The 18,249-nt window shown below is 38.5% G+C and overlaps 1 protein-coding gene across 1 annotated transcript; it reads right to left on the bottom strand.

Moving 5' to 3' along the window:
* Window positions 1-565: 565 nt before the first annotated feature.
* LOC149246823 (NDR1/HIN1-like protein 10) lies at window positions 566-1,576 on the bottom strand. The gene has a single exon (XM_089455771.1). It carries the CDS (start codon window positions 1,393-1,395, stop codon window positions 793-795), a length of 603 nt encoding a protein of 200 aa, XP_089311897.1. The 5' UTR covers window positions 1,396-1,576; the 3' UTR covers window positions 566-792.
* Between the last annotated feature and the right edge of the window lie 16,673 nt (window positions 1,577-18,249).

Below are 18,249 nucleotides of genomic sequence, written 5' to 3'. Positions count from 1 at the left end.
GAAACCAAACCAAACCAAACCAAAATGATTATGATTAATTTTAATCACCTACCACAAGGTGTACTGAAAATCTCATAATCTCATTATTTAAGAGGATGGTGCCCTTTCCCATCCTTTCCCATTTATAAGTAACTGGACAGCTAATATCACGGAATTTTCTTTAAAATATGGCCCACTGTTTGGAAGATGTGTGAACCTCCTTTGTTAAAAGCATTTTAAACTGCAAAGCTGAACTAATGGCAGTCAGGATGTCTATTCAAGGAGTATTATCCATTTGTCCAATGGCAATCGTGTGTTTGTGTTTTATTTGCCGAATTTGAAACTCTGGGGACCCTAATGTTTATGTTTCAGAGACGAATACCAGAATTCATTGAACTGGAATCAATATATTGAAAACGAAAATTCCCCCAGGTAATCAATATATTGAAAATGAAAATTTAGGATAGTTATGTTAAACTTCGCCATATCTACTGCTCATACTGTTAAGTTAAATTAATTTAAAAAGAGAGTACCAGATCAATTTAAAAATCAAACTTCAATTACTGACACGGTCCAGCAAACTGGATTTTTAATAAGGAATGGAGAATTATTTATATTATGCAAAGCAGCCGCGCCCTGCCTGTTTCAATTAGCATACTGAACATTACTGTACAAATATAAGAAGCGGCACGCAAATAGAATCACATAAAAATAAGCCCAGGGAAACATAAAATGTAGATTTGAGCTTCTGGTACTCTACAACAAAGAGAAACCCTAGATATGCACGAAACCCTAGATCAAGAATGAGAAACCCTAGATATGCACGCTGCATGTTGTGCGGTTGAAGGAATTACCGCCATGGTTCCTATTTTTAAGAACATGGACATGAAGATTATCGCACTCCACCCTCATCTTGAAATTCCAGGATTTAAAAACCCCGAGCTTGAAACGAACTTTGGCATGCAATTTCAGCTTCACCTCCAATCCCCCCTTGGACGAGTTCTGCTTCTGTAAAGCCCCAAGATCCTTAGCAATATTTTCTCTAGATATCACATACTGATGCCCTGTTAAAACAGGATGCAGGAAGGTTGTGTTCTTATGGCCCTGATGGAAGGGAGTCATATACCCACTGGCAATCTTCTCTTCTTCATAGTAAGCGTTCCACTCCATTTTATGATAATACACGCCTAGTTTTTTGCTAGGGTTTCTTACAGTAATGTTGAACTCTATCCTGTCATTCAGCATTTTGTCTGTAATGTTCAGTTGTGAGAAGGAAGCAGAGTCCACATAGTATCTTGGCTTGTGGGGGCGCAGCGTCAGCCATGCTATTAACAGAGAAAAACCTGTGCTCATCACCATAGTCAAAAGACTATGACATAGCCCTCTTTGGCGGCGTTTGGGTTTGTTTCCAGCCATGGAACACCCACACTGGTATTTTCAACTAAAACTCCATGAACCAGTGGGATTAATTTATCCAACCCTTTGGGTTTACAGATCTGGTTGTGACCCACTGAGAATAGTAAAGTGGTCAACAGAGAGGACACAATTATTCCGACAGTGTGGGTCACTGTTGTAAATATATTCTCTGCCAACTTTATTCTTCCAGCTCTTATGGGTAATTTTTTTATTCTACAAGCGCTTTCAGATTTTGTAATAATTTGATATATTTTATGCTTTCAGTTGAAGGCTTCTCTGATAAGGTTTGTAACACAGACAAACATGTGGCATCTTACGTACACAACCTGACATCAGTCTTCAAGTAAATTTTGGAAAAGTTCAGTACTGTGTGAGTCGAATCCAGCGCCATTGTTATTCGTGTTACTCGATTGAGATCCAGTACAGCTCACGCAAGGTATACTCTGATAAATGTAATTTCATTTATGTCAAAAGTTACAGCTCACGCAAGGTATACTCTGATAAATGTGATTTCATTTATGTTCAAAAGTTTTCCGTGGGTGAGATCTAAATAACTTTTATTTAATATTATTTTATTTTAACATATATTTATAATTGAATAATTAGAACTTTTATATTCATATGGCCCTTTATTTTTAATTTAATAAGAATATTATTAACTATCAATTTAATAATCAAGTTAAATTAATCTTATTTATTTTAATCTTGAAATCAATCTATCATAATATGTTACATAATATTTAAATTATTTAAAATATTTTTTCTAACCTTTAAATCACTCTAATATTTATATATTTAGTTAATAACTTTTATAACTAACTTTTAATTTATAATTTATTTTAATATATTATATAAAGTATAATATATATATTTAATATATATGGTTAAAACTTCTATATTCATATGTCCCTTTAACTTTTAATTTAATAAGAATATAACTAGCTATCAATTTTAATATTAACTTAATAAGGTTATACCTCTAGTCTGGTCCAACTAGTCGTTTCCACTCAAATTTAGTAGTTAGTCAATATAGCCTATACCTAGTCTAGAATTTAGTCTTTGGATGCTCTGTTCTGACTATATGAACCACACTAGTTGGTTCAAAACGTCTCAAATGAAATATCATGTGATTTACACTGAAAAATCACTCATAAAGTAGTTTAACTGTTTTTTGTTTGGGTTAAAGTTAAACAAACTACTTTCTTTTATTTATTTATTTTTAAATTTGATTTAAAATCGAATATTTATAATTTAGGATGATAATTTTTTAATTTGGTTTAAAATAGAATATTTTTCTTTTCTTTTCTTTAGTAAATTTAGATAAAATAAAAAATAAAAATAAAAAATTGTAGATTAAGAAATTTTTAGGTGAAAATTACATAAAATAAAAGTTTTATTAACTTGTTTTAATCATTAAGTGTGGTTCATATGTGTGGTTTATATATATATATATATATATAAATTTTTTTGTTTAAATTAATAAATATGACTTAGAATGATAAGTTGAAGCTTTATATTGAATTCTTTGTTAGTTAATTTTGTTTCGAAATTAAATAAATATTTGTTAAGCTTATTTATATAATCATAGTATTTTATAAAAAAATAAAAATATTAAATTTATTTACATATTTGAAAACACAATTTAAATAATAAAAATGATAGAATTGAAGCTTTTGTGATCCATATCAAATTTTTGAGACAGGTTTTCGGGGGTAATCACATGAAAATTCATTTGTCGATGCCTTTCTAACAAGAAAGTGTGGTTCATTGTGAGGACAAGATGAAGAACCAGAAGCAGACACAAGTTAAAAAGAGAGACAAATCATTAAATAGAATGATCAGTTTCTCTAACCTGTCGCGTTCTTCATCTTGTTCTTCATCTTGTCTTGACAATGAACCACACTTGTTTGTTCAAAACGCGTCGACAAATGAATTTTGATGTGATTATCGCCGTGTCTAAAAAATAATAAAAAATTATATTAAAAAAATCAATTAAAAAAATCAATTAAAAAATAAAAATATACAATTAAACTATACCTATCTTAATTTAATGTCCATATTTTATCATATTTATGAGTCATATAATTTTAAATACATTTGTTTATAATATTAAAATTTTAACCTATATTAATATATGGATTTAAACTAGTCTAGATCCATCTTAACTCTGGATCTACCAAGCGCTGGAAGTGATCAAATCTTTCTACATCTTAAGATATTTGCATCTCAAGAGATTTGATCCCTCTTAGCGCTTGGTAGATTCAAAGTTAAGATGGACCTACGCTAGTGTAACAACCCCAAGTTGATTTTCCATGTAAATGGAAGGACATTATAAAGACAAAAATAAGACAAAGGTCGTGGGACAATATTCCACAATGAATGGAGGGGAAAATATTAAAGTGGGTATCACTTGTAGTTAATTAATGACTATGGAAATTGACATTAGCATTGACAAAAGGGAAAAGACAATAAATGACAATTAATTCAAGGAATAAAGGAAAATAGGACAAAAGGAAGATGAAGTGACAAGAAAATGCATGTAAGGGAAATTAGAGAGAAAATAGGGGAAAATGAAATAAAAGAGGAAAAAGAAAGGAGGAGACACCAGACATCAATGACAAAAAGGAATTTGAGAAATAGTTGACAACTTTGGATTGGATTTTGATCAATTTCAATTTTGGACAACTTAGTTTTGTTAAGGAAGAAATCATACTCCAAGAAGAGAGAGAGAGAAGGAAGAACAAAAGCAAGCAAGCAAACAAAGGACAAGCAAAAAAAACAATGGAGCGCAAGGAGAAGAGTGGAAGAGCTGCTACAACAGGAAGATTTCGTAGGTAACAAGTTGCATGTGTTATTTCCTTACTCTGATTTGCATGCATGGTGCATGCATTTGGTTTACATGATTTATTTGTTATCATTGACATGGAATTTGTCTGGATTGACAATGGTTACAACATTGCATTTCCATTTCATGGATAACCATGGTGTGTTGGGATTGATTCTTGGTTGAGCTTTGGATTGTTGGAAGATTTGGATCCGGGTGAGGTGGTCTTAGGAAAATCCCAAGGGTTGGGTGTGGAGATGGTTTTATCCCGGAAGCCCTTGACAGGTGGGTGGAGACATAAAAATTCATTTGTCTATGGTGAATAAATTTTGAGGCATCCAAGCTTGTGTTGGTTTGGTGATTTCTAGACCAATTTAGGTGAAATCACTATGGTTGAGGGTTGAAGTGGTTTAGCCTCTGGATGTCCTGGTTGGTTTTGTTTTGGTTTATCCCATGAGATCCCACATTCATGCTTGGAATAGGGCACATGGGCGATTGACTGAAAGAGATATTTGGTTTAACCCTATCTATGGTCGTGTGGTATGTGGAAGTCCCTCGCTTGGTTGCCTTTATGTATATGTTATTATGTGTTATTTCGTATTGAGATCAATGAACATATGTATTGGTTATTGTGTTGATTTTATGAATGGTTTGTCATGGCTTCATTCTAGTTAAATGTTGGTTATAGGCATGGTTAAATGATGTTCTCTTGTTATGGATATTGTTCATGATTCGATAAGTTAGTGAATGGTTATATGAATGTATGAGCTAACAAGTGTTGTTGCAACTAGCTTGAGAGGGAAGTGAGCCTTCTTGATGATTCTCTAATGGAATTAATGAGACAATGATCATATATGCATTCATGACCTGTAACTACTATGTTTACTATATGTTTGTCTAAATGTTTATCATGTGTTTGACATGTTTGGCAAACAACTAAGCCTAAGTATAGGTTATGCATACTTGTGATTGTCTTAGACTTGATTCTGAAAATTTTTGGGTAGTGGCATGTAGGCTAGCCCTGAAATTGTGGATGAATGCATAGAACATGAAATTTTCGGTGCCTTGTGTGTGTGGCTGGAGCCTTCTAGCGACATGGAAGGCTTGACATGCGTGATGTTGGTCTTTGAAGTGAGTAAAAAAGGTAGTTCCAGTCTAGGAAAAGATTATCAACGGATGTTGTATGACATTGGGTGATTGGGTGTTCCTAGAGATTGCAGTAAAGATTAAAGTTAGTAGGTTGTACTTCCATAACTGGAACTTGGTTGTTGGGTCATGCATGGTAACTCTCAGCTCATGTTTACCCTGGAGAGCTTGTAAAAGCGGGTAAATGTGGGGTGGGGTGTTACAGGGTGTTATTAGAGTAGTTTCGTTCCTATCAAATTTTCTCTGGTACTAGTGTTATAGAGTGGTATCAAAGTGAAGTTTACAATATTGGACCTTAGGGTAAATGCAGATGGTTAGGGTTATCATGCATGAAAATATTTTTTTAGTTTTGTATTGATTCATGCATGTTCTCTCTCTCTCTCTCTCCATATATATATATATATATATATATATATATATATATATATATATATATATATATATATATATATAGTGCTAATCTACACTGACTTGTGCAGAAGTAATAGCCTACCCTGAAATAATTAAGGTAGGATTTTAATTATGTCTTCTATTTAGTTTATCTCACATGGTATGTTTGCAGGAAATAGAAGGCCAAAAGACGAAGACTAAATGGTGTATTATAGTTTTCATGACTCCTTGTACAGGCCTGAAGTGAAATCAGTGGAATGGGAGAGGTTAGTTGAGCAGCAATGAGAGAAATATTATCCTGATCTAGAAAAATACATTGAGGAGTCTAAGGGCAGAGATTAGAAGCTGTAATGAAGATAATAATAGGTTGATTGAGGCATATGAAAGACTTGCAAAGGCTCAATAAAAGAAAGCTGAAGTCAGTGCAATTATTCTTCAAAGCCTTTCAAACTTACAAAAGAAGGGAAAAATTGGGATCAGTCATGGAGATACGCAGGAGGAGAAGACTAATGGGGAAAATGGTAGCGGGTCTCAGAGAAGGTACAGGTGTTGGAAATAATACTGAGAGGGGGGGGGGTGAATCAGTATTATCACATTAATAAAACTTTTTCATTTCCATAATCAGATTCATATATGCTACTTCCACAACTTCTTATGATTAAGTTAATTGATCTTCAATGAGTGCATTAGAACATTATCAACCATATTATCAGTTAACAGATGCAGTAACATAGAGTAGATCATCACACATAAGGCACACACATGAACACCATGATATAAGGTGGAAACCCAATGCGGGAGAAAACCACCTGCTGCAAGTCATCTCAATCTTCTTCTTAATAAGAAAATCCTTTTACAATATTTTGTACTGGTGCAGTCTTATACTAGTATGGGAGCTACAACCCCCTTTGCTCTTGTACTAGCCGATCCATTTACTAGTACGCAGGCTGCTACCTGCTACAATGCTCCAAAGATTTCCTTTAGCTCTTGTACTAGCTTAGATACTAGTACGTAGGTGCTGACCTACAATCTTGTTTCATCAATTTTCAGACTGGATACACTGAAGCACAACACATAATCTGAAAGGCCTCATTTCATCCAATTTTCATACTAGGCCCAACAACATTGAAGCTCATAATCAAACAACCTTCTGAATTACCCAAGCACTAGATCAATACATATACAAGTGAGTCATCAATCAGATCTAGTCCATCAGATCACATAAAATGAGTCAATAAGAACCTGATCCATTCATCCATCAATGTATAAACATTTAATCAATCACTGCTGTTATCAGAACTTAATACCAGAAACCAGACATCACTTCAAAACCCAGAAAACAACAATAAACAGAGGCAGCTAAATAGATTTCATGAGAAGTACGCAGCTTCACCCATATAACACCTGCGTAGAAGTACGCACTGTTTCCAACTGCGTTCCTGCGTACCCACGCACTGTGCCTCACAGAATTCCTGCGTACCTGCGCTCTATGTCCAATGAACTGCTTGTGCACCTCCGCATCTGCAGCACTTCTGGGCCTGCGTATCTACACTCCTGCAACACTTCTGCACCTGCGTATCTCCGCACTTTTCTTTCACTGTACTTGCGTACCTGCGAGTATAGATAATTTCAAGACTTCAAGAATGACCCAGACTGTCGGATCTACAAATCTGAACATGCGCCGAGGAGATATCAACCCATTAGTATATCCGACTTGTAATTCTCCTTGATATTGATTCAACTCTCTCTCACAAACCGATTACAAGAATTTCAGATCTAGCTTCTCTTAAGATCTTCTAATTTCACAAGTGTCTAGCCAAATGATCTCCTTTGCTTTATATAGGCAAGCTCTTCCTAAAATCATGGATCAATACCATAGATAACCAAAACAAGGGGTCCAAAAACATGGGGCTCAATAATAATAATAATAATAATATAAAACAATACCACTGACCAAACCATATGATCAAATACGTCGGGCTAAATACTATGGTCCACCATTGGATTCCCACGTGAGAATACATTTTCACTGCATGAAAGTGCGTGAACTAGGGTCCGCACCTTTTACATGGGATACCTGCGTGTATGTACGCACTTTATCTAAGACATGCCTACGTGTCCGCACCTTTTGTACGGTGTACCTGCATACCCCTTATTTTCTTCAATATTTGAGAGCTGATCATCAATCTCTGCTACTGACTGGTTGTACTGTGATCCATCACCTGTATAAGTTGCCATCAAGGACAACACTTTAGCCATAATGCCAACAATCTCCCCCTTTGGACTTGATGGCAAAGCTTACTTGTCCTGCATCCATGTATTCTGTCATATCTGATATCTCTTCTGTGGATTCATCTGAATGTATACAAGTGAGATGATCTTCTATGAGAGGGTTGCCATCAAGTACAACACATGCATCATAATGCCAACAACAGGTTAGACAGGGATGATATAGGGAAGAGTGGTTTACTCTTATATACACCTTACAAGAGGACTGGTACGCATGGGTTTTCTTCTATCTCTTCTTCTAAGAGACTTCATCGCCATCACTGCCATCAATATCATAGGAGGAGGAGGTATTTATCAGAGGAATTCAAGATAACCAAGCCTCCTACTTTTGATGGGGAAATGGTGAAATCAAAAGATGCAGAAGCATAACTGCTTGGGATGAGGACATTTTTCAGATTGAATGATTACTTAGAGAACATGAAAGCCAAGATAACCACCTTCAGTCTTAAAGGAAAAGTAAATATCTGCTGGGAAGATATTAAGAATGTCACACGCATTAGAGAAGAGAAGCTGATTTGGGGTGAGTTTCAAAGAATCTTCAAGAAGAAGTACCTTTCTAAGAGATATTATGATGGAAAGGCCAAGGAGTTCTATGATCTCAAGATGGATTCCATGACAGATGAAGAGTATACAACCAAATTTCTAGAGTTTTTGAGGTATATGCGCCATCTCAAGGATGACAAAGCAAATATCCAAAGATTCATCAATGGAATTCCATTTTCATTTAAAGATTAGGTTGAGTTTGATGAGCCTTTGTCATTAGAGGAAGTTATCAAGAAGTTCAAGCATTGCTATGAGCAATCAAAGTGCGAGCCTGAGTTCAAGAACGTATACAAAGGTAATGAGAAGACTAAAGGAAAATGGCCCAAGAATCAGGGAAGATCTCAAGATGCATGTGAGAAATAAAATGCAACACCTCATAAGAAGTTTAATGCAGCTCAGAAAGGACGTAGGTCTCAGTTTGGGTAGTATCAGAATAAAGGCAATGTAAGAGAATCGTTGAAGTGTTGGATTTGAGGTAAAGACCATTGCAATAAGGATTGTCCATTGTACCAGGGTCGCAGGCCACAAATCTATAGTTCTCAGGAGGCACAAATAATTAATGATTTTGGTCAAAGCATCTATGCAGCATTGCAACACTTGATAATAGGCAGGCGAACCATCAAGAATATATTATTGAGATGGAATTTAAGAGTTTTGGTCAAGTTGTTTCCATTTTTATTGATCCTAGATCTAATTATAACTCTCTTATTCCTGACCTAGTGGATCAATGTCATTTAAATGAACAAGTGCATGCGCATAATCTTGTTTGGTGTAGGACCAAGAGAAGAGCTCACCATTGCGTGATATCTTTTGCATTTGAGCTTAATGGAATGCCTACACCAACAAACCTAAATGTGTTCCCTTTGGGTGCATATAGAATGCTTTTTGGCATGGATTGATTGTTTACTCACAAGACCAAGGTAGATTTTTATGAGAAGACCATTAATTGCCTAGTTGATGATGGATAAAAGACAATATTGTAGGGAAATAATAAGCCTACATTAGTGAGAATGGTTACATATATGTAACCTAAGCACAAATGTGAGAAAGGGTGTTTATTGTTTAAAATTCATGTTTCCAACGACAAAGGGAAGGAAGATGAAGTCTTGAAGAAGCATCCTATCTTGCAGCAATTTCAAGATGTATTTCCTACAGAGATTCCAGAGTTTCCTCCTCATAGAGGTGGATTTCTCTATTGAGTTGGTACTAGGTGAAGCACCAACATCTAACACACCTTACATGATGAGCATGCCCAAGTTGGTAGAATTGAAGTTGCAGATGAAAGAGATGCTCGATAAGGGATACATAAGGCTAATTGTATCTCCTTGAGGTGCACTAGTGTTGTTTGTAAAGAAGAAGGATGGTATTATCATATTTTGCATTGATTACAGGTAGCTGAATAAGGTGACTATCAAGAACATGTATCCATTGCCTCATATTGATGATTTGTTTGATCAATTGAAGGGCGTAACACTATTTTCAAAGACTAATATAAGATCAGGATACCATTAGGTGCACAAAAAAGAAGAAGACATCTACAAGACTACATTTCATACAAGGTATGGGAACTATGAGTTTGTGGTGGTTCCTTTTGGTCTTACCAATGCTCCAACCACCTTCATGTGTTTGATGAACAATGTGTTGTGCCCTTACCTGGATAAGTTTGTGATAGTATTTGTTGATGATATATTGGTATATTCAAAGAATGAGGAGGAGCATGCAGAGCACCTAATAGTGGTGTTGAGATTGTTGAGAGAGCATAAGTTCTATGCCATGCTCAGAAAGTGCAGTTTCTTTTAGTCTCAAATTCATTGCTTGGGACACGTTGCTTCCAAGGAGGGGATAGCAATGGATCCAGAAAATATTAAGGATATCATGGAGTGGCCAAATCCGAGGAATGTGGATGAGGTCAAATCATTGATGGGACTAGCAGGTTATTACAGGTGGCTCACCAGGAATTTCTCCAACACTGGATATCCTATCACATCTTTGCAAAGAAAAGGAAATACGTTTGAATGAAATGAGGAGTGTGCAGCTAGTTTTTAGCATTTGAAGCATTTTCTTACCAATTCTATGGTTTTGAAGTTTGCATGTCCTTATAAGGAGTTTATGGTTTATACAAATGAATGTAAGGAAGGACTTGGTGGAGTCCTTATGCAGGAAGGACATGTGGTTTTCCATGAATCATGAAAGCTAAATAAGCACAAGAAGAATTATGTGACTTGTGATCTTGAGTTGGAAGTGATCATTTATGCGTTGAAGATATGGATCCATTATCTCCTTAATAGGGGGTTCATCTTGATGAGTGATCATAGTGGACTAAGGTATTTGTTTGACCAATTCAATTTGAACGTGAGGCAAGCTAGATGGTTGGATATGCTTAGTGAGTTTGATTTTGAGATCATGTACATCAAGGGAAAGGAGAACATAATTGTAGATGCTCTCAGTAGGAGAGTGCAGGTAAATCATATTTAAGCTATGAACTCTTGTGAGATAGATTTGCAAGAGCGAATCTTACATGCAGGGAAACATGATGAGAGGTACCAACAACTGAAGCAGAGATTGCAACATCAAGGTGAAGGTGATAGGGATCAGGAGTATCATCTCATAGTTAATGGCTTGATTAGATTTAGGCGCAAGATTTATGTGCTAGATAACAACGAGTTGAAGAAGCTTATTTTGAGATATTTCATGTCAAGCCATATTCAGTCCACCTAGGATATTAAAAGAATTTATTAGTTGTTAAGAAGTTCTACTATTGACTGATTTTGAAGAAAGAAGTGGTTGATTTTGTTACCAAGTGTTTAGACTATGAGCAGGTGAAAGCTGAATGCAAACATCCAGCTTGTTTGTTATAGACTATTTTGATTCTACAAGGGAAATTGGAGGTCATTTCCATTGAATTCATTATAGGATTGCCGAGAACATCAAGACAACATGATTCCATCATGGTCTTGGTTGATAGGTTGAGAAACATAGCTCACTTCATTGCACTGAAGTCTACTAATTCAGCTAGTGAAGTAGTTCAAATAGGGAGATAGTGAGGTTGCATGGAATTCCCAAGAATATTATATTAGATAGAAATGTCAAGTTCACTTCTAGGTTTTTGAAGGAGTAGTTTGCAAGCTTTGGGATAAAGTTAGCTTTCAGTAAAACTTATCATCCGTGGAAACATGGACAAACAAAGAGGGTTAATATAATTTTTAAGGATATGTTGAGGATGTATGACATACATCAGTAGAGGAAGTGGGAGGAGTATTTTCCACTAGTGGAGTTTGCTTATAATTACAAGTATCAAAAATCCTTGAAGATGAGTCCGTTTGAGGATCTCTACAGGTGGAGTTGTAATGCTCCTATCAACTGGAGTGATCTAGAGAATAGGGTGTTGATTGGACCAGATATGTTGGTAGAGATGTAGCATGAGATGCAGGTTATTAAAATGTATTTGAAGGAAGAACAAGAAAACAAAAAGAGCTATGCATATTAACATAGAGAATTCAAGGAGTTTCAAGTTGGGGAGAACGTGTACTTGTGCATCAAGCCCAAGAGGAGCTCCTTGAGGATTGGGTCATGTGGCAAGTTGGCACCGTGATATTATGGGCCTTTTGAGATCCTTGAAAAGATTGGACCAATGGCCTACATGATCTGAATTTATACAAGAACGCAACAAATTACAGAGATAACCATAAAGACAGATATGCAGTGGAAATAATACTTCATTTCATTAATGTAAAATACTGAAATATGTTTACAAACAGAAATGGAAATAAACCAGCTAGGGCAATGGTAGCTTAACTCTGAGAAGAGATGTGGCGGCTACATGCCTCTGAACTGCCTTACAATGAGGCTCAAGGGCCTTTCTATTATTGAACAATAAGAGCAAACCCTAAACAACCAAAACCCTAACCCGAGGAGATGTAACACCAAGAGTTTATGGGCCCTGTTGGGGTGAGTTGGATAGCCAACTTCCTGGGGTTGTGACTTGGTCATATTATCTCCATTTGACGCGCATGATAACCTGTTGGAAAGATCTCTCTGAGGACTACGATGGAAAAGACGATTTTAGACAGACAATTGCTGGCGGTAGATTTCCAAAAAAACGTTGTTTAGGGCCTCAAAATGGCTCTAGAAGTTTAGGACCCGAAAAACTGCTAAAAATATTAAACTATGCTACAATTAAGGAAAATGAAAAACTTAAAGAAGAAATGGTGGGGTTCCAAGTGGAATTGGTGGGCGGCCACCAATATACACCTGGATCATTCCTCCCCCCTTAGGAAGCAATGGTCCCCATTGCATTGAGTTCATCCATGAGATGAGGAAACTTCTTCTAAACTTGGTCCCTAGTGAGCCACTTTCCCTGGTGAAGGAGTTGGCTTGCTTTAACAACTTGATACAGTTGGATATTCTGTTGGCGAGTGTGTTTGATCTGTGTGTCCATGATCCAATCAGTTGCATCTTGTGCCATGCAATCTGGATTTAACTCTATGGGTGTGAGCTGTTCTGCAATGTTGGATGTGTCTAGTAATGGTGGAAAGTATGGTCGAAGGTGGTCCACATTGAACACTGGGTGCAGGCCAAGGAATGGGGGAATGCTGAGCTCAAATGCATTGTCTCCCACAGCCTTGGTAATGGTGTAAGGACCATATCGGAGTGGTCTAAGTTTCTGATAGGCTCCGGTAAGGCATTCCTTTTGCAAATGCAACCAGACTTTGTCACCCACCTGAAACTTGTGTGGCACCCGATGTTGATCATGTCGCTGCTTGTACTTGGCATTTGATTTCTCTAGAATGTCATGGACCTGCTGGCGAATATGTTGGATGTGCTCAATGAAGTTGTTTGCCTTATTTGTTTCAGATTGGACATGAGCCAAATCTGTGTGAGTAGCTGCAAATGGCATGTCCACATCAATGGCACATAGTGGCTAGAATCCCAAGCCCACATGAAAAGGGTTGTGGCCAGTCGAGATGTGGAGAGCCCAGTTGTAGTTGTGATAAACATAGGGGAGGCTCTCGTCCCATGTGCATGGATGCTTTGAGTTGTACATGCGCAAAATGTGTACAATCATCTTGTTGAGAACCTCTGTCTAGCCATCAGTTTGAGGATGGAAGGCTGTGGACTTAGTGAGCTTGGTGTCCAACATCCACCAGAGACTGGACCAAAATGTATTGAGGAACCTGCTATCCCAACCTGAGATGATAGACTGTGGGATACCAAAGTGTACCCACACTCGTTCAAAGAAGAGTTTAACAGTGGCTTCTACTATTATTTTATTCTTGCAGGCCGCCATAATGGCCATCTTCGAGAACCTGTCGACGACCACAAAAACACAGTCGTTTCCATGCTTAGTGGAAGGAAGGCCTAACATGTAATCCATGGAGATGGATTCCCAAGGTCGAATAGGGGTAAGCAGTGGGGTATAAAGGCCTTGCTTCTTGATGGTCGGTTTGGTAATGGCGCAGGCAGTGCATGATCTAATGTACTTCTCGACATCCTATCGAAGATTCGGCCAATAGAAATACTAAAGCAGTACTGCCACCATTTTCTCAACCTCGAAATGTCGAACAACCCGACTATAGTGTGCTTCCCAAATCATCTTGGCATGCTCGCTTGAAGGAACACAAAGGTGACCTAAGTGGCATAACAGGGCATCCTGGAGGTGAAAGTCTGGAACATGATAACCCTCCAAAAGTATCTCGTATGTTTGGCCGAATTTTGGGTCACCTTTGTAGAGAAGTGGCCAATCAGAAGTCTCGTGCCCGCAAGAGTTGAGCACGGTGGTTAACGCCATGAACAGTGGTCGACTGAGGCAATATGCAACATTATTGGTGCTGCCCTTCTTATACTTGATATTCAAATGGAATTGTTGTAGGTGTGTGGACCACTTCTGATGGCGATCATTTTGCAATTTCCCTTGGGTCTGTATGAACTATAGGGGTCGGTGGTTTGTGTGGATGACCATTTCCTTCCCCAAAATGTAATGCTTCCATTGTCGGCAAGCTGATACAATGGAATACATCTCTTTGTCATAAGTGGGATACTTCCAGACTGTGTCTGAAAGTGTCTCACTTCGATATGCCACTAGATGCCCATGTTGAGTAAGGATTGTCTCAATAGCATAGTCATAGGCATCTGTCTCGACCTCAAATGGTTGTTGCAAGTCTGGTAATGCGAGCATTGGTGACGAGAAAAGGTGATCTTTCAACTCTGTGAATGCTTTCTGTTGAGATTCAGACCAAAAGAATTTTGCTTTCACTCCTCCCTTGGTGACTTGACTCAAGGGCCAAGTGATATGAGAAAATCCAAGCATGAACCTGCGGTAGAAGTTGGAAAGACCTAGGAAGCTGTGAAGCTCTGTCAAAGTGGTTGGAGATGGCTAATCCCGAATGACTTGGATCTTGGCTGGATCGACATTCACCCCTTGTTCATCAATAATGTATCCCAAATATTGAACCTGGGTCATGCCAAAAGTGCATTTCTCCAAATTGGCACATAACTTGTGTTGTCGTATTGTTTGGAGAACCTGTCGGATGTGGTGGAGGAGCTCTTCCCAACTTTGGCTAAAGATTAGGATGTCATCCAAGTATACAACTACAAATGAGTTGTTCAATGGCCGCAAGATGTCATCCATTAGCCTCGTGAAGGTTGTAGGAGAATTTGTCAATCCAAAAGGCATAACCAACCATTCGAAAAGGCCCTCCTTGGCTTTGAAGGTAGTCTTCCACACATTGGAGGGTTTCATTGGTATCTGGTCATATCCTGACTTCAAATCAATCTTGCTGAAATATTTTTCCCCCCTTTAGTTGTTCCAGGAGGTAATCAATCCGTGGGTTCAGGTACCTATTACGAACAATGATCTTGTTCAGCGCCCGATAGTCAATACAGAGTCTCCAAGTCCCATCCATCTTCTGTACCAACACGATCGGGCTCCCATAGGGCTATGAACTCGGATGGATGTGAGCTTTCTGTAGTAGCTCCTGAATCTGCCTCTTGATTTCATCGTTCTCCAAAACAAAGTGACAATAGATTGGTCCATTGGGCAGCGGTGCACCTGGGGTCAGATCAATGGAGTGCTTGACCTAATAGTGTAGAGGAACCCTTGTGGGGGAGGTGAAGATGTCCTTGTACTCCTCCACGACCTTGTCCAGCTGTAGTTGTCATGCGGAGGGGCCATGCCTAGAGGTCGTGGCCACCGTCTACTTCTTTCCTTGAGGGCATATCATCAGGAAAATAAATTTCCCGGTTTTGGAAATGAGCTTACTACATTGTTTTGCAGTAACCAAAGACATGGCGGTAGGCGGTGCTACCTCCGGTATCATGTACAACTTATTTCCCAAAGTAATAATAAAAGCACAGGGCCTTAATTCATACACAGCATGTCGCTTCCACAAGTATGGTTGTCCTAATAATACATCACAAACTTCAAGGGGATCAATGTCACACAATACCTCATCTGTGACGAGCTTGATGTTGTATGGAAGGTGACACTGCTGGCTCACGTGAAGATCCCGTCCTTGGTGAAGCCACCCAATGGTGTACGGTTGTGGATGTGTTGTGGTCGGTAAGCCCAGCCACTTCACAACCTCTGCCGAAATGAGGTTCTTTTGGCTCCCGCTGTCGACAATGAACTATAGCGAGGAGCCCTTTACCCACATCTGGGAGTGGAAGAGACGTTCCTCCTCCTGTGGATCTTCGGGTTCCTCCTTCTGGATCTTCGTGGTGGCAACGGTGGCATTGGGCTCCGCATCGATAATCTGCTTCCCTTTATCATTCCCCTTATCGGGTTCTGACTCAGAGTCAGAACATGCATCTGATTCTGAAACCTTTAGCTCAGCCACTACTGACTTCTTAGCCCGAAACTCACTTTTGTTGTGAGTGGAGCTCTTATGGAACTCACACCACTTTCTCGTGTCCTTTTTCGGCTTCGCAACACTGCTCTTTACTTGCAGCTGTGGCTGGTTGTCTTCGGCCACCCCGCCTTGGCTTTGTCCTTTGTTCTGCGGTTTGGGTGTACCTTTCCCTTGCTTTGGATTCACATATCCAAAGTCTCGCTTCTTTTGTTTAAAATTTTTCTCGACCTTGACGGCATATCAGTATGTCGTACCGAGTGAGGAGATGTTCAAGAATTCTATTTCTTCCTGGATGTACTTGTGCAGGAAGCCGCGGTATTTGAGTACCAAATGTTGCTCTGAATCCTTGATACCCAACTTTGTGTGAAGGGTATGGAAAATATTGGTAAACTCTGGCACGCCTTGGTCCCTTCCCTACTGTAGCATGGTCCAATTTATGTATTTATCCTCATAGCTTCTGACAGGGTAGTACTGCTCCTTGATGGCATCTCGGAATGAATTCCAAGTGGGTGCAGTTGAAAATAGTGAGTCTGTACTTTCATCCTTCTACTCGCAGTAGGTTTCCCACTAGTCCTTGACTAGGGGGCTGCTTTCAGAAGATCGAAAATAATCTTTTCCTAACTAGAAAAATCATGAACAAAAAAATACCCATCTAGCAGATTTAACCATTATCTACGGCATCTGCATCCATTTGACCCTCGAAGATGGGGATTTCAAAATTAACTTGTACCTTAAAGGGAGTGGCATTTCCAAAGTAACTGTTGGAAGCCGATGCATCGCCTCTGGGTAGCCACTAAAGGATCTGCACAAATTTTTCCATCATTGCGTTCTTTTGTCGCTCGAGGGCTTCTTCGAGAAAGATTTTGATAGGATCTCCTGCCCCCTCATCTTTCTTGTCTTCCGCCATGGGAGGCCATCGGGATTTGCGAGACTAGTCTTGCAAAGGTTCAACCAGTTCAAGCCCTAACTCCTTATATCCCGACCTTATTGGGGACATGCAAAGAAAAATAGAGAAAAAGCAAACTGCTCTGAAACCAATGATCCAGATTTATACAAGAACGCAACAAATTACAGAGATAACCATAAAGACAGATATGCAGCGGAAATAATACTTCATTTCATTAATGTAAAATACTGAAATATGCTTACAAACAGAAATGGAAATAAACCAGCTAGGGCGATGGTAGCTTATCTCTAAGAAGAGATGTGGCGGCTACATGCCTCTGAACTGCCTTACAATGAGGCTCAAGGACCTTTTTATTATTGAACAATAAGAGCAAACCCTAAACAACCAAAACCCTAACTCGAGGAGATGTAACACCAAGAGTTTATGGGCCCCGTTGGGGTGAGTTGGATAGCCAACTTCCCAGGGTCGCGACTTGGTAATATTATCTCCGTTTGATGTGCATGATAACCCATTAGAAAGATCTCTCTGAGGACTACGACGAAAAAGATGATTTTAGATACAAAATCGCTTGCAGTAGATTTCCAAAAAAACGTCATTTAGGGCCTCAAAATGGCTTCAGAAGTTTAGGACCCAAAAAAGTAGCTAAAAATAGTAAATTGTGCTACAAATAAGGAAACTGAAAGAAGCAATGGTGGGGGTCCAAGTGGAATTGGCGGGTGGCCACCAATATCCACCTGGATCACTACAACCTTTCTTTTTTGCCATAGGGCAAAGTCCATGATGTTTTCCATGTTTCATTGCTTAAGAGATATGTACAGGATGTTGATCATGTGATTGATTGGTCTGTATTGCAAGTGGAACCAGAGGGAGTGTTCCAACCAGAGCCACAATGCATATTGTAGTGGAAA

Source organism: Pinus tabuliformis, chromosome 7, assembly GCF_031772625.1.
Source record: "Pinus tabuliformis cultivar Carrire ecotype Pingquan chromosome 7, CPIR1, whole genome shotgun sequence".
Taxonomy (NCBI): Eukaryota; Viridiplantae; Streptophyta; class Pinopsida; order Pinales; family Pinaceae; genus Pinus; species Pinus tabuliformis.
Note: the sequence above shows the minus strand (reverse complement) of the source record. Positions and strands in the feature narration are given on the sequence as shown.